The sequence below is a fragment of the Megachile rotundata genome, chromosome 9 (genome assembly GCF_050947335.1).
Source record: "Megachile rotundata isolate GNS110a chromosome 9, iyMegRotu1, whole genome shotgun sequence".
In the NCBI taxonomy this organism is placed as follows: Eukaryota; Metazoa; Arthropoda; class Insecta; order Hymenoptera; family Megachilidae; genus Megachile; species Megachile rotundata.
This window is the reverse complement of record NC_134991.1, coordinates 8185644-8209050: the sequence shown is the minus strand read 5'-3', so window position 1 is coordinate 8209050 and position 23407 is coordinate 8185644. Positions and strand designations below refer to the sequence as shown.

The following is a 23407-nucleotide window of genomic DNA, read 5'->3' as shown; positions in this document are numbered from 1 at the left end:
CAACTACTAATCAAATGAAACCGATCTAACGGAAAGTAGCCAATTTATCCTGATGAACTGTGTTGATTCGAGTAAAAGACAGAAACAGAAAGAAACACCGCAAACAACCACATAAACTCGAGTGGCTGCAAGAAGCCTGAGCTCGTAGCATAACGTTACGCCTACTAAACGCTGGTAATAAGAAGCTTAATGGCAACGTTGGGTATGACGATAACAATCATCATAACCGTAGCGAGCATAATAACCGTAATGACCAGCAGGATGCGATAATACGTCGGTGTCGCAGAATCCGGGGACGCGTCGAAATTTGTGGAGTCGAAATACGAGTGTGTCCGCGTGCGGCCATAATTCCGCGTCTCTGAATCAGTGTTTCATGGAGCGAAGCTAATTCAACGAGAAGGTAATTCGTCGATGCTACAGTCGGGTCAACAATCATCCTTTAATATATTATGCGCACGTTCGAGTAACTAGGAGTTTTGGCTATCGGAACACGGGACGTTTGTGTTATTTGATGATATCGGGGTGATATAATGCGTATGATTAGGGCGGAGTTTCGACGTTCGCGTATTAGGGATTTAGGGTGATGGGAATATTAGAGAATTTGAAATTTGGAAATTTGGAAATTTAGGAATGAAGGAGCTGGAAGGTTAAAGGGTTGGGTAATTTGGGATTTGGAAATTTGGAAATTGAAGAATTCGGGGATTTAAGAAATTAGGGAATTAGGGAATTGAGGATTAGAAAATGGGTGGATTGAGGGATTGTGGAATTAGGGAATTAGGGAATTGGGAAATTAGAAAATTAGAAAATTACGTAATTAGAAAATTAGGAAATTGAGGATTAGGGACTGGATGAATTGGGAGATTGTGAAATTAGGGGATTGTGGAATTGGAGGATTGTGGAATTAAGGGATTGTGGAATTGGGGGATTATGGAATTGGGGAGTTGTGAAATTGGGGGATTGTGGAATTGGGGAATTGTGGAATTGGGGAATTGTGGAATTGGAGGATTGTGGAATTGGGGGATTTTGAAATTGGGAAGTTGTGAAATTGGGGGATGTGGAATTGGGGAGTTGTGGAATTGGGGGATTGTGGAATTGGAAGATTATGGAATTGGGGGATTATGGAATTAGGGAGTTGTGGAATTCGGGAGTTATGGAATTGGGGAGTTGTGGAATTGGGGGATTGTGGAATTAGAAGATTACAGAATTGGGGGATTATGGAATTGGGGAGTTGTGGAATTGGGGGATTGTGGAATTGGGGGACTGTGGAATTGGGGGATTGTGGAATTGGGGGACTGTGGAATTGGGGCATTATGGAATTGGGGAATTAGGGAATTAGGGAATTAGGGAATTAGGGAATTGGGGAATTAGGAAATTAGAAAGTTAGAAAATTAGAAAATTTCGACATTAGAAAATTAGGGAATTGGGTATTAGGGAATGGGTGAATGAGGGGATTGTGGAATCGGAGAATTAGCTAATTGAGAATAATACCTAAAATAAAACCTACTCAATCCCACAAACACCCAAAAATGACCGCCACCCTAAAAATCCACATAACAAATCAATCTGCGCATCAGAAACTTTTACCGCGAGAAGCTTTCCCATGTTCCATCGGAGAAATTATTCAGATTCGTGGAATTTTATCGACTAAAGTTGGCGAACGTCACTAGAAAGGAATATCGTGTAAGGGGTAGAGGATGAACGAACGTCCTGAGGCGATGCGATGATCGATCACCATCGAGTCGATCGATCTGGCCCCGTGTTGTATCGCGGTGCCCGTGGATCGGACAACTCGCGGGGACGGTAGATCGAGAATGGCTAACTTATCTATCCTGGCCAGAACACAGGACAAAGGATAATAAATGGCCACGACGAGCTGCTTGAGCATTCGAAAAGGTGGACGGAGTTGCGCTTTGAAGCTAGCTGACTTTAAATCACGCCGGCTGCCACCATGATGTAGATAGCCTGCTAGAGAAGCTGCTCCATTCTATTCCAGAGATATCTCTATTTCTGCTGATAGCCACCGCGTGACTAGACGGCTAATATCTGTCCATGAAGCGTGGAAACGACACGCCGTTCGCTTTTATGGATTAACGTTTTAAATACGTCGAGTTTCAGCTTTCAACTGTTAGACGATGTTTCAGGAAGTTAACCGGTTTCTTGTTTTTGTCGTACGGTTCTTCGGGGTCAACTCACTACCTCTCTTTTTATTTGCATTTTTGTTAGTTTATTTATTGCGTTTTATGATGCTTCAAATTATTTTCTGATGTTATATTTATGATATAGTCTTATGACATTTGATGTCATATTTATATCGGGTCATATGATCACATTTGCTGATGTCATATTTATATCGGTTTATGTGATCACATTTGCTGATGTCATATTCACGTCAGATTTTTAAATGGTCACATTTGCTGACGTCATATTTACAATATCAGATTTTTAAATGGTCACATTTGCTGATGTCATATTTACAATATCAGATTTTTAAATGGTCACATTTGCTGATGTCATATTTACAATATCAGATCTTTAAATGATCACATTTGTTGATGCCATTTTTACAACATCACAGTTTCAAAGTATCACATTGTCTGAAGTCATATGTGCAACGTCACACATTCTGATTATCACTCCTTCACATCATAGCTTCCCCCTTACTTTCACACTGTTCATATCATAGAATAGTCATTGGTCAGCTTCTTAAAGTTGAACATTTTGAAACCTGAATATTTAAATTTTTAAACTGGAAATTTCTGCGTGCTAGACGATCTCACAAATCGATCGCAAAAATGAATTTTTTATGCTTTACTAACGCCTAATCTCACAAACCAGTAATGTAAACCAGTACGTGACGTAACATAACATACATACATAACATAACATATATTATAATACAACGGTATATAATACGTCATCGGTATTCGTATTGCTGAGTAACAATATGCTATTGAAGGACAATCATGTTATATTCAAGTCTGTCCGATTGTCGTCGATAATTCGCGATATTGGAAATGTGACAATTTTTTCCGGCCACAAGCGGAACGGTTCTATAAATCTCACGATCCACGGTAAATGTTACCGAACCGATATTAAACGTTTCTGGCGTGCACGCAATAAAATTCTCTCGTGGCTTGGCAGCATACAAAAAGGCAAGCTATCGGGGTTCAAGGAATTCATAAAGCGAACCAAATTCCTTGCAGGACCTGCACAGCGTCGATTTGGAGGAATTCAAGCACGGAGGGACCAATATCACTGCCTTTCGATTAGTGGACCCGGAGAAGCCGGAAATTCAAAAGGTCGTGCAAGATTGGATCTACGGCGAGAAACGTTATAACCGTGAGCTCGATATGGGACAAAGCTCCAACAAGGTATGAGAAAATATATAACCTTTAATATCACGCGCTAATTGGATTCGATATCTGTTATTATTTTATCGGAATGCTTAGATAAACTTTACACCGAAAGCTGAAATTGATATTACCTTTTCCATTTCTTTCTTTTCTGTTCACTTGTGTTTAGAAATTTTTTGTGGAATAAATATTTTTTTCTTTTATTAGGAGACTAGAGTAGATTTGTTTAGGACGAAATTGAAATTAATTCAGTTAGGGAGAAAATTCATTAGCATCATAAAAAGTATTTAATATTAGTATTATACCTAAATGAATGTAAACTATATTAAATATACTTATGGATCGTCAAAGAAGAATTTTCTTCTCTCAGTTTTCTATATTTAGAAATTTACAAAATCTCTATTTCCTATATTTAGAAATTTACAAAATCTCAATTTCCTATATTTAAAAATTACCAAATCTCAACTTCCCATATATAGAAACTTCCCATATATAGAAACATATTCCAATATTCTATATTTAGAAATTTTCAAACTCCAATTTCTCAATTTTTGTACCTAACAACCCTTAATCCCTTACGCTTCTCAACAACCCTTAAGCTTCACAAATCCTAAAATTTTAAATCCCCTTTGCCATACCTTTCAATATAACCTATATGCACAAGTAACCTACATCCACGCATCCAACCTATACCCACACATCCAACATGTACATCCAACATATACAACCAATATCTCCCATTACGAATAATTCTCAAAAGCTCCAAAATATCGTCAGATATTTTCCCGCTATACATCGCCCCTACAAGACGATATTAATTAACAGTCCTAAAGGAACAACCGCAGTACAATGCCCGCGTTCGTTGCCCACGAGCAATTAAATTTCGCTCGGTGAACAGCTGGGAAGCGATTGTTTGTTTTCGCGGGCGTGTTCGCAGAACGAAACCGCGGTTGAAACTCGCTCGTTTCATCGTGCACGCGTGCGAACTTAATTAGCACGGCGAAGGATTTTAACAGTTACAGTCTTGCGGTGTCGATGTAATTTTCTCGTTGGACGAGCATGCTCGAACACATCGGGTTAGCCAGCGTGCATGCAAATGCGAAGTTTGTTGAAACAGAACAGTCAGACCGTTTAAAGGCACCGTTCTGTAATATCGTTCTAATTTTACATTCTTCGTGTGAAACCTGTCCGACAGCTACGTCGATCTTCGAGTTACGGTCGACCTGTCTAATCGTTTCTCAAGATCGAGAAATAATTAGGTATTATCTATTCAAAAGTCGAATAACGAAAACTGAATTTTCTATGACAGCGGAGGGACGAAAAATGAGCTATTGCAGCTGCAATTTTTGATAATGGGTAGTTGGGGAAACTGGGTTGTTGACTTTGGTATTTGGAGGCGATGAAGCTGTGTGTATTGCGAGGTGAACAAAATTGGGGACGATTTGGTTCGTAACAGAATGGGAATGTTACGTGGAGATTTAGAATTGTGAGTTTTAGATGTTTGTATTCAGATGTAGTCAGATGATTGTAATCAGATTGTAATCAGATGTTTGCTTCGTCACATAACAGGAATCGCTGTAATTTTAATACTTAAAGTCATTAAACTACTGATGTATGAAATTCACAGGTTTGGGAATCTTCATTTTATTAGATTTCTAAAAGTTAAAGTAGATTCTGAAATATGTACTCTAGGACTGCAATCTCTGGGTCTGTGAATAGCTATGTCTGCATATGTCTAGATTTGAGGATATCTATGTCTACAAATGTCTAGGTATGAAGACACCTAGATCATCAAATAACTATAGGTATCGGCAGATTTCCAAATCCTCAGGTTCTCGAATTACTGTATCTCAGAATGTCACATGTCTGAATCTCTATATCTGCGAATCTTAATACTTCTCAAGTTCTATATCACCAAATCTCTATATTCTCGAATTTCTGCATTCATGAATCTCTGTATTCCCGAATATCTATATCTTCATCATATATGCTTGATAATATATGCTTGATATCCCCATCATTCGTTATTCTGTATCATATATCCTCGGATCCACATATCCAAATCCCTAAATATTCAAATCTCCAAATTCACGAAATTCCTAATCTCAAAATCCTATATCTCCATACCTATCTCTCCAAAACCTTTAATTCCCAAATTCCTAGAATTCCAAGACTCTGTAATTCCAAATCCCTAAATCCCTAAATCCCCAAATCCTAGAGCATCAAAATACCTACTGCCCCCAATGTTTACTCTTCCAAATCTCCAAGTTTCCAAAGTGCAAAGTCTTCAAATACTCAAATCCTCAACTTCCCATCTATAAAATTTTCCAAATTCTCAAGATATGAAAATTTCAATATCTCCAAAATTTCTGTCCCAAAACATTACCAAAGTAGTGTCCAAATCATAAATATCCAAAGTTCGACAATTCTCAGATTCGAATTAAACAAAATTCCAAATGTTCTAATTTTGATATTAACGTTAATGAAAATCAGTCGTAGATGAGGATATCCAATGGAAATACAAGTGCGTACACAGAGATAGCACGTATCACGTAATACGGTGTCGTTTCATTGGTGAGTTTATACGTGCTGGAATGAGAAACACGATGTGGAAGTAGGTCGAATTGCGTGGGTAGTTACCCTGATGAAATTCTCGCGATCAATCGAACTCTACACCGGCTGTTAGAAATTCGATTCAATTTAATCTCTCAATTTTACCGTATTTACTACTCTATCGAGAATCTGTCATCGAAACATAGCCTGTTGATAGAGGATTAAAAGGTTGACCAGCTTGATCAGTTTAAAAAAAATGTATCACATATTGAGGACTTTATCTACGCAATACAAACGACATTTTTTTCGATCCTTCAATAAGGACACGCAAGAATATTTATTGAACTATTTTTCTCATTTTTCTTTCTTTGTGTTTGAATAAATACGATAATGATTTGTGGACGTTTCTGATCGACGGCTACGAAACAGAAATTGAACAAATTAATATTTTATTATTGACAGAAAAATAACATACCGACTATACATATATTGTGGAATATTGTTTTTTCTTTTTAATGAAATTATTCTGTGCTCATGGGTAAAATGAAAATTATCCACGTTTCTTCTTAAACAATAGGTAACTTAGATATCTTTAATATCGTATTGTTGAAACCTTGTTGCATTTATTCAAAGATCACATTCACCACTGAATAATATGTTTCCGAGAAGAAAATGTATATAATTACATCATATAAAATCCTTGAAACAGCATCCGATGAACCATCACATCTTTATTGTCAGAAATTGCTGTTCCACCTAGATCATTACATGTCTCAGATATCAAATTTTTGTCCAACTTGATTCAAGTATCAACAATTTCGCCGCAATTCAAACAAGTTCACAGCTGGGGTTAACTGATTGGTAGTTCTTGGAGCGGCATAGCGTGAACAAATTATATCGTTGCGAACATCTGGCTGGGTATACACCGCGGAAAAGTTGAGTAGCGAATCTGGACGTTCGGCCATCCCGTGGGAAGAAACATCTGCCGCATCCGACGCCAGCTTTCGGCTCTTAAAAAGCTCAAATTGCATCGGCCATCTCGCACGTACGCGTAAACTTCTTGGATACTTTTTACCGGAAAGTGCTCTACACTCCACGTGATGTCTGACGATATAGACAAACCTAAGTGCTTCATCCACGCTCGAGATGTACGAAACCTTCGGCCATTTTACTAATTTGTTCGGGGAAACGCTTTAGGTTACTGTAACTTTCATTTTTTCCAATATTGGAAATATCTTGTTTCCATTGGTGAAATATACTTCCGGTGGTAACTCGGTCAGTTAGGTATATTCAATTTTAATAATAGATACATTCAATTTTAATATTAGGTGTATACAATTATTGTAATAGGTATATTTAATTTTGATAGGTATATTCAATTGTTACAATAGGTATATTAGTTCAAAAATGATAGATGTACTCAACTTGACGTTCAACATTTTCCTAGCTAAATGTATGTACATGTATGTACATCGATGGCTTCTCTGTTGAAGGTACACTGATTTGTTATAAATAATTATTTGTAAATTTGCAAGGTTTGATTGAACAAATTTTATAGTTTGAAATAAATCATTTTAACATTCTCGGTAATTCTCGAATTAATACAACGCCAAATACCTTCCATGTTACGTTATGCGCCATCTTATGTTACAGTTCATATGCAGTACACACATGAGTGTTACGAGTGATATGTTTATTATGTACTGTGAGTTATATGTATCGAATAACTTTATATGAAAGTTCATATCCTATCAACCGCATACATTAATTGTAACCCAAAATATTTTATTAACTAAATCGAAAGAACAAAATAAAACTATAAAAGTAAAACTATAAAAATTTGCGATAAATTTTCGAAAGGTGCGAAATAGACGAGCAGAGGTCGATAGAGAATGGCAGAAAATAAGATCATAGGCTCACCTATGAAAACGCAAACAATTGAACCAGATCAACCGAGAGAGGTTAAATAATGGAGGCTCAGCGTGGTGGAAGGCACCCCAAGGCATTCTAAGGTTGCCGAGCTTTATATCTCTTTACCTTCGGCCTCTCTACCTTTCCTATACCTCCATTCATTTCTTTTCCCGAAGAAGGCACGCTTGTTTGATCCCTGACCCGTTCATAACGCGAAGGAAACGACTCTGCGGAAGCCGGTCGACGCTCGATGCGCTTGGAGATGCGCTTTTCCTTCGGGACTTCGTTAAATTCGGTCTTCGCCCTCTGGTCATTTAGATTTTTTGGCGGCGAAATTCCAGCGACGTTCATTTAAAATCTCAACGAGATGTTCATTATTTTATAATTAATTCATGTTTCGTTTGTTCGTACAAACAATTTTTGTCTCGCCATTTCCTCAGACATGTTCCTCCATTTTGTAATCCCCTTCGGTCTTTATAATTACGGTTTTAATCGCTAAAATTACGGACACATGGGTAAGTGGCATATTTTGTTCCTTTATCCTGCTATTAATAATTTAATTATATTTTGATACATCTGCAATTGCGTTTCGTTTAATCTGTAATAAAACACAGAATTTACGATTGGATTATTATTGAACATTTACAGACATAATTCGATTTTGTTAATTCATGTATCATTTATCATTAATTTATCTGAATATTATTAAATAGTAGTGGATATGCATTATAATATATTTTTAACGTGTTAAGGTAATAAATATGCCGGTTTCAATTTCATGCTATTTAAACAATTACGAGCATAAAGAAATATTGATACGCGTGTATACGTTTTAAATAGTCAGCTTAGAGCAGTTCAAGTAATTACAAGTATGAAGAAATATTGGTATATGTACACAAGTTTCAAATTGTTAAAGCTATGTAATTATTTATGATTAATTACTTAGCTTTAGTATCGTGTTGCGCAAAGTTAACGACCAAATAGTCACGTGTCTTGTTACATAACCTATAATCAGCAGTGAAATCATAGCTCTCGAGAGTTCCATGAATAAATTAATACAGCAATCTGTATCGTTTTCCCGACATTTGCAAACAAAACACACGGAATTCGTCGGAGTACGTAAAACACAAAACTAAAAGGAAAAATTGAACGCAGCAGCAATGACCCCTCGCTGATTTATTCATTGAACTCGCGAAGTTAAAAAGGACGGTACACTTCTCGTTAACAAAGAAACAGACAGGGCGAAATTACCCCGGTAAATTTGTATTCTCTCCGTCGTGCAATTAATCCGATTTGTTTTAAAGCACCCCGGGCGAAGGAATTTGTGCGTTCCGTTCCAAAAAGTGTTCCAATTCGTAACGAACGCGACAGAAAGATAGTTCGACGAATACGAAATCACATTTGTTGTCAGTGCCGCGTAACTCTACTCAATTACACGGCAACAGAAAGTCGTTAGTCGTGGAAGGAAAAAAGAGGAAAAAGAGGTAAAGAGGTATTCACGATGCAGGCAACGATGGCTACCGTACAGTCAAGAGCAAATCTGGTATCCCTAGGGGAAATGTGCCAACCAGAACGAAAGAGACTTTTCGCTCGTTGATTTTTCGCTACTTTTGGGTATTCGAGGACTTGAGAATGAGTTGGATCAGGCATTTGTGGTATTCGGAATTTAGGCATGCACGGATGGGTGAATTTAAGGATTTTTGTGCGGAATTTCAGAAATTTGGGATTTGAAGAATTTTGGGTTCTAGGGAATTTGGGAATTTGGGGAATTTGGAATCTAGGAAATTTGGTATTGGGGGAATTTGGGATTTGGGGAATTCGGGATTTGAGAAATTCGGAATTTGGAGAATTTGGGTTTTGGGGAATTCGGGATGTGGTGAATACAGGATCTAGCAATTTTGGGATTTGGGAAATTTGGGATGTGGTGAATATGGGATCTAGGAAATTTTGAGATCTAGGGAATTTGGGATTTGGGGAGTTTGAGATCTAGGGAATATGGGATTTGGAGAATATGCAATCTAGGAAATTTGGTATTTGTAGAATTTGGGATTTTGGGATCTTGGGATTTGGGGAATTGGGGATCTAGGGAATTTGGTATTTAGCAAATTTGGGATTTGGGAAATTTGGAATTTGGAGAATGTGAAATTTGGGGAATTTGGGATCTGGTGAATCTGGGATCTAGGAAATTTCGGGATTTAGAAAATTTGGAATCTAGGGAATTTGGGATTTGGAAAATATGGAATCTAGGGAATTTGCTATTTGGGGAATTTGGGATCTAGGGATTTTGGGATTTGGGGAATTTGAGATCTGGGGAATTTGGAATTTGGGAAATGTGGAATCTAGGGAATTTGGGGTCCGTGGAATTTGGGATCTAGGGAATTTAGATTTAGGGAATTTATAGTTTGTGGAATTTGGAATTTGGTGAAGTTGAGATTTGTAGAATTTGGAATTTCGAAAATCTAGGGAGTTTGAGATTCAAGGAATTCGAGAAATTTGGAAAATCTAAGAAATTTGCAGAATTTGGGAAACTTGGGGAATTGGAGATTTAGGAATCTATAGAATGCAAGTATCTAGAAAATTTGAAAATCTGAAAGTTCGAAAATTTCAAAACTCCAAAATTGCAAAATTTGTAAATTAAAAATTTGTAAAAATTCAAAAGCCCGAATATTAAAAAATTGTCGAGTGTACGTGTCACGATCGAAAGGAAATCCACGTTGCACCCGAGTGTACGAGCATTAGCGATTCCATACGAGTCGCCAGCTAGGCGAGCAGCAACGAGTATGTAAATACGCGTGCACATGGATGCTGGAAAATTGAGCGGATGTGAGTAAATGATGGTACGTGACCGATCTTAGGGATGTCCAAAGAGGAGAGATCCTGTAAAACGGCTAGAAACGAGGCGGACCTTGCTTGGCAACCGGCGAAGAAAGCTGAACGAAGAAACGACGATTTTCTGAACGTGGTACTGATCACTTTCCGACAACAGGAACATCGTCCTTCGATCAACTTGATCCTTTTAACGGCGTGCGATCGATGGAAAGCTATACCTCGAGATAGACACCGTATTCGCTGGAAAATTATCCGGGAACATCGCTCGGACGGGGACCTCGGGGACGCGCAACGTATTCCGTGAATTTTCTCGATGAAATCGAAATGAAAGTTGACTTTCCGGCTATCGTTGCTCGTCGACGAAACTCAGATTGATGGCTTTGTATAGCAACTGATAGAATGGAGATTTCTGAAGTTTAGAGTGAGGGATAACATACGAGTATTTTTGTTAGGAGTGAGGGATGACATTTTTAATTCTAGAATGTGGTTATTAGTTTATGTGTTAGTTTGTGAGGATTTTGTTCAGTAGTTGATGTTTTTTGTTGGGAATGAAGTGTTATGCAGATATTTGGAAGGTTTGGGTTATGATTGAGATATGTCGTTTTAGGTATGTGTTCAAGTTTTCTGGTTTTCAGATTTCCACACTGACAAATTTCTATATTTCTAAGTTCCTAGGTTCTCAAGTTCATAAGCTTCCAAATTTCTAAATCCTCCAATTTCTAGGTTACCTAACTCTTAAGTTCAAAAATTTCTAGGTCCTTAAATTTCTAAGTCTTCAAATTTCTAGGTTGACAAATTGGTAGATCTACAAATTCCCAAGCCTCAAAATTCCTAGGTCCCCGAATTGCTAAGTCCCCAAATTTCTAGGTACCCAAAATCTCAAGCTCCAGAATTCCTAAGACCCCAAACTTGCAAGTCTTCAAATTCCTAAATCCTCAAATTCTCAAGCCCCAAAATTTCTACGACCCCAAACTTCTAAGTCTCCAAATTCCTAAATTTCCAAATTCCAAGGATCCTAATTTTCTAGCTCCCCAAATTCTCAAGCCCCAAAATTCCTATGTCCTCAAATTTCCAAGTCTCCAAATTTCTAGATCCTCAAATTCTCAAGCCCCAAAATTCCTAGGACCCCAAACTTCTAAGTCTCCAAATTCCTAAATTTCCAAATTGTCAAGTTCCAAAATTCCAAGGATCCTAATTTTCTAGCTCCCCAAATTCTCAAGCCCCAAAATTCCTATGTCCTCAAATTTCCAAGTCTCCAAATTTCTAGATCCTCAAATTCTCAAGCCCCAAAATTCCTAGGACCCCAAACTTCTAAGTCTCCAAATTCCTAAATTCCCAAATTCTCAAGTTCCAAAATTCCAAGGATCCTAATTTTCTAGCTCCCCAAATTCTTAAGCCCCAAAATTCCTATGTCCCCAAATTTCCAAGTCTCCAAATTTCTAGATCCTCAAATTCTCAAGCCCCAAAATTCCTAGGACCCCAAACTTCTAAGTCTCCAAATTCCTAAATCCCCAAATTCTCAAGCCCCAAAATTCCAAGGACCCCAAATTTCTAGCTCTTCAAATTTCTAGATTCCTATACCTGTAGATCCCCAAATTCCTACATCCCCAAATCCCTAGATGTCCAAATCTCTACATCTCCAAATTGCCATATTCTCATATTTATAGATCCTCGAATTCCAAAACTCCCAAGTATTCACATTATCAAATTCCTAGATTTGGACCTACAACCCCAAATTCTTTGGTCCATAATTTGTATACCTCCATATCCCTAGATCTTCACATCTCTATTTCTCCAAAACTCAACACTTCTCAAATTTTGACCTCATCCTCCAATTATCAAATTCCTAAAAATCCATAAAAATCAATGAATAATTTTCTTATTCGCCATATTTTCACCAGGAAATCCTTGATCGACTAAAGGTTCTACTGAAGATACTTGAAGTTCTACTGAAATCAGACATAGTTTATCTTATCGAAAGTTTATCTGAAAGCCTGCATAAACAAGAAATCTTATAATCTCAATTAAGCTGATAGAATATTCGAAATGCTTATGCAGCATCTTCGTTTATGAGTTCAATGAATTAATTAATTTCTTGCACGGTTTTCGGATCAAATTTATTCCCTAATGATTTTCTCAAAGTGTCAAAGCCTTGAAATCTTAACCATTTCAGCTTAAGGTGAATTACTGTGTTTAATAATTTAACGTTTGCGAAATTTGAACGTCATAAACATTCCCGGTGGAATCAAGATTACCTTTATTAAATAATAACTGTTGTTTGTTTCATGCACGCGCTGAGTAGAACAACCTCACCTGCATAAAGGTAAGGCTTTATGTAACATTATTGAACATCGCACGTAATACCGAGAGTTTGTTCCTAGAAACCTTATTACAACTCAATCTAGTTTACCCTGTGGAAAATTTTACAATTTTCCGAGTAATTAACAGGAATCCTCAAAATTGCATTCAATTTTGGAAATCCACAGAACGCTTGTGCGGTGTTATCTTTCTGTTTAACGAAATTAATGATTTGTTCGTTAAACATCGGGTTAAATATATTCGTCAATCTTACACAGAAAGATCACCACTTTTTACCATTTAATTTTTTATTCGACATAAAATATTTTTAGTTATGATGGAACATTAATAATTAATTACTTTTATATATTAATTATATATTCATGAATCTTACTCAGACCGATCATCGCTTTTTATCATTTAATTTTTTATTTGACATGCAATTTTTTTAATAACGATTGATCATCAATAATTAATTAGTTTTATGTATTAATTATATATTCATCAATTTTATTCAGACAGATCATCACTTTTTGCCATTTAATGTTTTAGTTGACATCCAAATTTTTTAGTAATGATTCAACATAAATAATTAATTAGTTTTATATGTTAATTAAGTCTTTTGTCACAATTGTTTTGTAACAACTGTTTTATTGAAATTCCTCGACATGGAATTAAACAAAAAAGCGAACCTACAATGCAAAAATTTTGTAATTAATAATTAATCACAGTTAATTTTTCTGTAATACTGGTACATTTTGTATGAAACTTCTTAACACGAAACAAACGGGGCAACGCAAAAATGAATAACAACTTGAAAATCAGATTGTACCGAAGCTCGTTAAATGAAATAAATTCAAACGAATCTGCAGGAGTCTCAGCAGAAGATTTGCACTTTAACTAGCTCTTTTAATCCCGCCGGAAGATTTAGTCGAGCAATCTCGCAACGTTTACGGGGGGCTACATAATTAATCAGAAGGCTTTGAAATTCGTCGTTTATAAACTATTAATAAGGAGGAAATAACGAGGGTACTGAAAAAGAGAGATGTATAATTTCATGGCGATGCGTTATAATTAAATACTTTTGGATGAATTCCTGCAAAATTTCAATGTATGAGTAATTTGCCGGTTTGAGAATTTTGGAGGTTTAAGGTTTGCAAATTTTGGGATTTGGTATTTTTGGAAATTTAGAGGTTTTGGCATTGGAGGATGTAGGGAATTGGTTATTTAGGGATTTGGGAATTTAGAAATTTGGGGTTTGGGGATTTGTGGATTTGATAATTTTGGCATTTAGAATTTTTTAAAATTAGGGATTTAGGAATTAGGGGATTTCAAAATAAAAAATTTTAGATATTTGGAATTTTTGAGATTTGGAGATTTAGTGATTTGGAAATTTGGAGATTTGGAGATTTAGGGATTTAGGGATTTAGGGATTTAGGAATTTGGGGATTTGCGGATTTAGGGATTTAGGGATTTGGGGATTTGGAGATTTGAAGATTTGATGATTTTGGCATTTGAAATTTTGTAAAATTAAGGATCTTGGAATTAGGACATCTGGAGTTTTGGAGGTTTAGTGATTTGGGAATTTAGAGACTTGGAGATTTAGAGATTTGGGAATTTGACGATTTTGGCATTTGGAATTTTTAAAATGAGGGATTTAGAATTTAGGGAATTCGAAAGTTTAAGGATTTGGAAATTTAGAGATTTGAAAATTTGGGGGTCTAAAAATGTAGGATTTTGGGTATATAGAATAGTAAACATTCAGTAATTTAATAATTTGAACAAAATTTTAAGGTTTCAGAATTTAGGGATTATGGGACTTAATAACTTAGCATTTCAAAGTAAGCAAGTTTGTGAATTTAGCAGTTTGGTAACTTAGAAATTTATCAAACTTAGTTTGGAAATTAGGTAATTTAATAATTTAGATATTTATAAATTTGTAACCCCTTGCACTATGACTTATTTATCAGGTGCGTCAGTCAGAACTGACTAATTACAGCTACAATATTAAAATAGACAAAAAAATTGAAATGTTATGTCAATATGTTATTATTCAATAGTGGACTATGCAAATTGTAATTGGACTTGAACTCCAAATTGAAGCGCATTAAAAGTTTGAGTAAAATTGATGACGGCCGAAGTACGAGTGCGTCACGACTCGTCAAAATAGTGCAAGGGGTTAAATTTGTAAAATTCTCAATTCTTAAACTCAAACCTTAAAAATCTAAAAATTCTCAAACTCGCTAAACACCTTCCAGCCCCAAAACATCGCGTGCTAATTACCAAATAAAAATCGCCCGAGCAATTTCCCCTCGTTCAGAATCGTTTCAAAAGCCCATACATTTCAGTATAAATATGCTAAAGTCCCGTAAAATCCTGTAAGGATATTGGGTATCCCAACTACGGTACATCGTAGGATATCGTAGTGAATGGCGTCGACAGAAGGCGATCGTTGCAGGCGACTCGCGAAATACAAATTCCTCTCCAACAGGAGGCGTCAATTTGCCATGAAACGGTGTAAGTGTGGGGGGTCTTTCCTTTGGACGATCGGAACAAGCTCGACCGTAGCAAAAATCGTTCGATCAAATCGCCCGATACGATTCCCTTTTACGGCCGAGAATTTCAGCCATTCTCTCCCTTTCTAAACGGGTGATTTCGCTGAAATCGATTCGTCTGAACTCGTTCGTGACCGCCGCTCGCGAATTTCTTGCGAATTCGTTTCACACAAATTTCACCGTGGGTGCCACGTGTTTCTGTATTTTAACGCGAAACTAAAACGTTATGGCTCCGTCCTTTGATCGTTTCAGACTGAAACGTCGTTGATGTACGACGCCGTGCACCTGTTCGCCAAAGCACTTCACGATTTGGACACGTCCCAGCAGATCGACATCAAACCGTTGTCCTGCGAGTCCACCGACACCTGGCCTCATGGATATTCACTCATAAACTACATGAAAATCGTGAGTATACATACTTCTCTGAGTTACGACCTCGTGAAATGTGCGGAAAGACAGGTTTACAGCGCCGGGGCGAGGAAATGGGAATGCGTTTAAGGTTAGGTTAACTTTGCATGGAAGGAAAATTCAATTTCGAGGTCGAAACTTATGTCTTTAAAATGTCTCTTGTTTTAATAGCGATATTAGCTTGCATCGTTAGTATTTTTGATATTGTAGTATAAGGGACGCGATGAATTTCACATTATGTTTTCGAATTTTCGAATTTTCAAATTTGCGAAGTTTTTGTTTCTTAAGTTGATAAAAATCAAGTTTCTGAAGTTTTCAGCCCGTAAGTTCCTAAATGTTTAAATTTCCTAATTCCCCGATACCGTCATTTTTTAATTTTCAAAATTCAAAAATTTTCAAATTTTAGTTTCTCAATTCCCAATTCCCCAATTCCCTAGATTCTACATTTTCCAAATCCCAAATTCCCAAATTCTCCAAATACCAAATTCCCTAGATTCTAAATTCCCAACCCCCAAATTCCCCAAATACCAAATTTCCTAGATTCTAAATTCCCAACTCCCAAATTTCCCAAATATCAAACTCCCTGGATTATAAATTTCCCAAATCCCAAATTCCCCAACTCTCAAATTCCTCAACTCCCAAATTCCCCAACTCCCAAATTCCCTAAATTCTAAATTCCCCAACTCCCAAATTTCCCAAGTACCAAATTTCCCAAATCCCAAATCCCGAATTCTTCAAATTCCAAATTCCCCAAATCCCAAATTCTCAAATCCTAAATGCCTCGAATCCCCAATTCCCTAAATCCCAAATTCTCCAAATCCCAAATTCTCCAAATGTCATATTCCCCAAATCCCAAATTCATCGAATCTCGTATTCCCCAATTTCCCGATTCCCCTATTCCACAATTCCCCAATTCCCCTATTCTCCAATTCCCCATTTCCCCAATTCCCTATTTCCCCAATTTCCCTGTTTCCCAATTCTCCAATTCCCTATTTTCCCAACTTTGCCACTTACCCAATGCCCCCATTCCCTATTTCCCCAACTTTGCCACTTACCCAATGCCCCCATTCCCTAATTCCCCAATTCCCAACTCCCTAATTCCCAAATTCCCAAATTTCCCGAATCCTCAATCCTGCATTAAATGTCCCATCCTCATAATATCTCTGTACCTATAATCTCCATATCAAAACTTCCTAAAAAATTATATAACTGCTCGTATAAAAATATAGTCACCCAACCATAATTAATTAAATAACTCTTCATCATTCCGTACACCCATTCTCTACTCTTTTAGACGTCCTTGCCCTTTCCACATTAATTTCCCAACTACCCTATACTTCACATCGAATCGCCATGTTCCCAATGCTTGTAATTCACTCCTCTAAAACGGTTTACCAAAACGTAAAAAGCGCGGCATATAAAGCAGGGTAGTAGTGCCGCGTGCAAGTAGCCTAATTGCAGGTCTGCGTAATTGGATGTCTGGCGGGCGTAAATGGCCGTAAAGGGAGCATCGTGAGAGGGCAAAAACGTCGGGCAACCGACGCGACAATGATCCCCTGGCCCGTTATCGATAGCCATCTTCCATCCGGTTGCGGTTCTCGTATCTCTGCGGCCAGAGGAGCAACGATGGCTGATGGTTTATCGGGAATGTATCACGCAAAGGTCGCCAGGGAGGGGAATTAATTTTGCGGAATTACGGGCATCGATCGAGCCGTCAGTGCAACGTAATAAGCCATTATAACGATATGCTTAATCTGACTGTCCCTACCACGGGGTTCGTGCTTATTAACGAGCGCCACGAGTGCAGCCATGTGCGACCGTTGCTATCGCTGAAACATTACTGATTTAGGTTCATGATATGTGTAAATCCACCATTGCTACACGTCTGTGAATCGATGATCCGTTACAGAAAGATTGGTGTTTTGAGCAAAAAATTAACCTTGGGACGGTGGTTCAAGGTCAAATCGGTTTATGGTGGTATCGCGTAGTACTCGTTTAGAGGATGAAAAAGTGTCATAGGAACTATAGGTGGAAACTTGACGGTTGTCTAAAAAATTAACGTTGAAGCTTTGTTACTGAAGGACTCTAGTCAAAAGCTATAAATTTGATCATTCTGTGACGGATTACATAATTTATCGTCATAATCCTCAGTGAATCATGTAATCTATAATAAATCGGGTAATTTTGCTATTATTAATCTTCCATTTAATAAATCATGCATCGTGTGATCTATGGTTCTACAATCTATCACCGTACAATATACATATAATAAGTGTTGTAATCTATAGAGGATGGCCTTCGTGGATTGCATGATTTATTTATAACGCACAGACCTTGATATACAGGACCCCGTAAACTGTGCCGTCGTTGGCTGAAAGCAGCAGACGTACAGGATGGCTTCATCCTGTGCTCTCCGATTGTTCTGACGAACAATAGAAAGTTACCTGGCGGGTTAAACGAACCCGTCGGCCCCGTTGACAAATTATAGCTCGCGGTTTTGCGACCGTGAATTCCGAGCTCGCCACGACGCTACGTGGCTGCATAGAACCGAAATCGATCTTAGGAGTCGAGATTTCGGTGCATCCTTATCGGGGAAATGAATCGGAGCTGTTAACAGCCTGACAGAGCTGAAACAGCTGCATTTAGCACGATGCTAACGTGGATTATGTGGATTATTAACATCCTAACGTGGATCATTAAGTTTGAGTGCCACGTCGAAATCGCAGAAAATCTTACTGGCTGATCATTTTACAACGTAGCTAACTTTAAGTTTGATTCAACCTTTCAATGTTTTGTATTTATCAAAATTATTTACTCTTTGATTATTTCTAAACTATAATTTCATTTGTTTAACTCGTTTTATTAATTTTAAAGCGTAGCTAATTTTTAGTACAATTCAACCTTGCAAGGTTTTGTATTTATCAAAATTATTTACTGTTTGATTATTTCTCAACTATTATTTCATTTGTTTAACTCGTTTTATTAATTTTAAAACGTAGCTAATTTTTAGTATGATTCAACCTTGCAAGGTTTTGTATTTACCAAAGTTATTTACTGTTTGATTATTTCTAAACTATAATTTCATTTGTTTAACTCGTTTTAATAATTTTAAAACGTAGCTAATTTTTAGTACAATTCAACCTTTCAAGGTTTTGTATTCATCAAAATTATTTATTGCTTGATTATTTCTAAACTATTATTTCATTTGTTTAACTCGTTTTATTAATTTAATATCTGCTAACATTTTTGTTAGTATCATTTGATTTAAATTAATTATTCGTATAGGAAAATTTGTGTGTCGGTACAAAATTAGTTTTCATTCACTAGAATTTTAATCCTCAAAATCCGAAAATACTTTTCCACAAACAAATACGAGATTGCAGTTCGACAGTAAACAAAATTAGCAACAGCCAACAGAGTTTACACGAAACGAAACAAAACGCGGACACAGCAGGCGACTATAAATGAAGCATACAGGAAATCGAAGCAAACAGCAACGTAAACAGCTGTAGTTTGACGGATGGAAATTCAGTTACGTAAAAAATCAGGTTGTCCGATAACAAGCCGCTGCTCTGACAGCTATTTTCCTTCCAGGCTGTTCCGTTTTGTTCTCCGTGTTTTTTTCCCTGTTTAATATTTGCCTCCGCTAACGATGTACCGTTACTGTTATTACTGATCAAACACGTATGTCGCGCGTAAAGCGTTAATAATGTTTGCCGTAATATAAAAATACGCGTTGCGAGCCTGTCGAACAGCAATGTTACCTTCAATTTTACTAATTGCCACTGGTAACCGAGAACCAACCGGCATATACGAACACGGTGTACGCTTCGTAATTTGCCGGCGAAAATTCGTGTCAAAGCTCGACCGGTAATTATGCCGGTAATGGTCGCATTCGCCAATTTTCCTACTGCTTGCCGCATCGCCATTTCATGTCAAAATATCCTCAATTTTGTGGAAGATGTTGTTTCAGCTATGGAAAAAGAGTTTCGGGAAAATCCATAATCTTTGGGAAAATATATTGCAGTTTTAATTCACTTTTTTTGAAGATTTTGTGGTATTATTTTTATTTGCTTGCTGAAGTATTTGTCGATAACGGGATTTTTACTAATTGTGATAATGTGGCTAAGAGTGAAGAGTTGAATATAGGTAGTTTTAGGAAATTGTTGTATACATTTTATTGTAAAATTGTTTTCAGTTGTATCACTTGGTCCGCCCCGCTCATTAACGGCTCGCCAATTAAGAACACGTTCTCTAACAGCCCGCCAATTAAGAACACGTTCTCTAACGGCCCGCTTCCTGACGGTTTCTCTTAGACTCGACGATCTTACAGTATCGAATTTTCCAAGATCTTAAAGTACCAAAGTCCTAAAATTTCCAAATTCTAAAATTTCAAAATCCTAAACTTCCAAGGTCCTACACCAAGATCTAATTTTCCAAAATTAAAGTTCTAAAGTTCCAAACTCCCAATTTCCCAAACTTCTAAATTTCTAGGATCTAAAGTCCTAAACTCCTAGTCCTAAGATCTCAAACTTACAAAGTGGCAAATTTCTAAATTTTCGATATTCTCAAGCACCAAATTTCTAAGATTCCAAAGCACAAGAAAAATGTAAAAATTCCCAGGATCCAAAAGGTAGAACTTTCAAAATACCAAAATTCCAAAATTCCAAAATTCCAAAGCTCCAAAATTCCCAAATTCCAAAATTCAAAAATTCAAAAATTCCAAAGCTCCAAAATTCCCAAATTCCCAAATTCCAAAATTCCAAAATTTCAAAATTCCAAAATTCCAAAGCTCCAAAATTCCCAAATTCCCAAATTCCCAAATTCCCAAATTCCCAAATTCCCAAATTCCCAAATTCCAAAATTCCAAAATTCCAAAATTTCAAAATTCCAAAATTCCAAAATTCCAAAATTCCAAAATTCCAAAGCTCCAAAATTCCAAAATTCCAAAATTCCAAAATTCCAAAGCTCCAAAACTCCAAAATTCCAAAATTCCAAAATTCCAAAGCTCCAAAATTCCAAAATTCCAAAATTTCAAAATTCCAAAATTCCAAAGCTCCAAAATTCCCAAATTCCCAAATTCCAAAATTCCAAAATTTCAAAATTCCAAAATTCCAAAGCTCCAAAATTCCCAAATTCCCAAATTCCCAAATTCCCAAATTCCCAAGTTCCAAAATTCCAAAATTCCAAAATTCCAAAATTTCAAAATTCCAAAATTCCAAAATTCCAAAATTCCAAAATTCCAAAGCTCCAAAATTCCAAAATTCCAAAATTCCAAAATTCTAAAATTCCAAAATTCCTAAATTCTAAAATTCCTAAATTCCAAAACTCTAAAAATAAAATTCCAAATTTTCAAATTTCCAAAACTCCAAACTTTAACCATTCAAAAACTCCAACTTCCAAGTCAAAAGTTCAAGAACCCGAAAGTGCTAAAGTGCTGAAATACTTGAACTACCCACGCCATTTAACCGTGATTAAGTGGAAGCCAACGGAACAGCAAGGTCTTCCGCTCAGTGGTCACGAAATTTCCGGGCGGCTCATTCAGTAATCACGAAAAATGGCAGCCAACAATCGATTCGCTCGTTCTGCACGCTGATTCCCAGTCATGTTTCATCACGCGAACTATCCGTTACAGGCAGCCACCATTTTCGAGTGTATCCGCTTCCTCTCGCGTCCAATTCGCTCTGCTTTCTTCGGAATCGGTCAATGATTCGCTTTAACGTTTCGAGTTTTATCGCTTGTAAATATTGAGTGGATTCAGTGTGCAATGCCTGTGGGTTCGTACAGATGGACCGATCAAAGAGTTCAGAAAAGATGTAGTTTTCGATAAGCTTCCGGTAAATGTACTTATAACGAACGGTTGAACGAGCTACAAAATATGAGATCTCGAATGGTGAATCCAATCGAAATATATGAGAATATGAAAGTTATTTTAACTTGCGCACTGTTCATACTTTTTCATTACATTTGTATCGCTCGCTTCGTACGTGCATAGCTAAACAAACACAATCAAGTCGTATTTACTCCATGAATATGTTTTTTCTGGATTTTTATTAAAAGACGGTATATCCCATATGAATGAAATGTTTTAATAAAAAATTATTGAATATTGGATTCTCTCTGGAAGTCTATTAAATTCTCCGATTTTAACGGGTCTTTAATCCTTTGATGTGTAAATCAATTCGAAATTTTATTTTTGTTTAATTTTATTTTCCTAAAATAACAAATTGAATGTTTTAGAGAAGATAAATTCTTTATATTCTAACATTCTAAAAAATAAAATGTTTTGTGGAATATAAAATTTGACGAATCATAGATGTTTAACGTGGATTCATTTAGTTGCGAGGTTGATAATTGTTTGGTGTGCCCAGGTGGAAATGACGGGGCTGACAGGGATCATAAAGTTCGATCATCAAGGATTTCGCTCAGACTTCATTCTGGATATTATCGAACTCAACAACAAGGAGGGCTTGAAGAAGATTGGAACGTGGAACAGCACTAAGGGTATAAATTTTACGAGAAGCTACAAAGAGGAGTACACTCAGATCGTCGAGAATCTTCAAAATAAAACCTTCATCGTTACGACAATATTGGTGAGTGTCCATTTTATTATCACCTTAAATTAAATTTTGCAAATGTAGTACGAAAAAGATAGTCGATTATACACGAGTGTAACAACATTATTATTAATATACTGAGAGTTTGTTTTAATCCTTTGTTACATCGTGTTACATAAAGTAAAAGTATTCTTTGTTACATTGCTAACACATCGCACAAAGCGATGGATAAAATTAAATTATATTTATTATTATTATTATAGTTATTGACAATATTACTCCACTCCTGTAATTATTACAATTTTCACAATAAAAAATGCTATATATTCAGATTCATGTAAAATTATTTGCAGTATTCAAAGCATCATTCACATACTCTGTACTGCATACAATGTATAATTTATTATATACAAAATTTTCTAAAAATCATTTACAATTTTCCTTGAGCAATTTCTATAAATATACCTTAAAAAAAACTGCATATAATTCTTTCATAAATCTATTGGAAAATTTAATTTGTTATTCAAAATCAGCTAATGTACATGTTTCGAAAAAATACGATTTGCAACCCTTGTGTGTATCTTAAGATTCCATGGAAAAGTAAACGTATGAAATATTTTTTCAGCACCAAACAGATATAAAAATCCGCAGCCACTAGTTGTGTCTATAACGTCCCCTTCGTACTCCGTAGCGAATCAACCCCTGGAAATCTCATTCCGCGTCTCGAGTATCCGCAGAGTCTTAAAAATTTTCTTCCCTTCCACGTGAATCGTTCGCGTATCGTTAAAGCCCCGACTGTTTGTTTTTCCGAAATGAAAAGGAAACAGAAGCGGAGCCGAACGAGGTTCGTGCGGAAGCGAGAAATTTCCTTTTCCTTCTTCGTCCGTCACCTCCATCTCGTTAAGTATTCTTTTTTCCTTCTCTCCGCGGTCGTCGTCGGGGG

General features: G+C 36.6%; 2 protein-coding genes across 12 annotated transcripts in view; one reads left to right on the top strand and one right to left on the bottom strand.

Annotated features, from left to right (window-relative positions):
- The window catches only part of LOC143265178 (uncharacterized), a 430584-nt gene that overhangs the window by 71264 nt on the left and 335913 nt on the right, over positions 1 to 23407 (bottom strand). The window lies entirely within an intron of this gene.
- The window catches only part of KaiR1D (Kainate-type ionotropic glutamate receptor subunit 1D), a 349648-nt gene that overhangs the window by 298662 nt on the left and 27579 nt on the right, over positions 1 to 23407 (top strand). For 8 of the 11 annotated variants that reach the window (XM_076535671.1, XM_076535667.1, XM_076535670.1 and 5 more), the window contains 4 exons: positions 3204 to 3371; positions 12949 to 12969; positions 15752 to 15904; positions 22279 to 22500. In XM_076535671.1, coding sequence (XP_076391786.1) covers positions 3204 to 3371; positions 12949 to 12969; positions 15752 to 15904; positions 22279 to 22500 — 564 coding nt within the window. The remainder of the gene's footprint in view (positions 1 to 3203; positions 3372 to 12948; positions 12970 to 15751; positions 15905 to 22278; positions 22501 to 23407) is intronic. The other 3 variants (XM_076535673.1, XM_076535672.1, XM_076535674.1) reach the window with 2 other exon arrangements.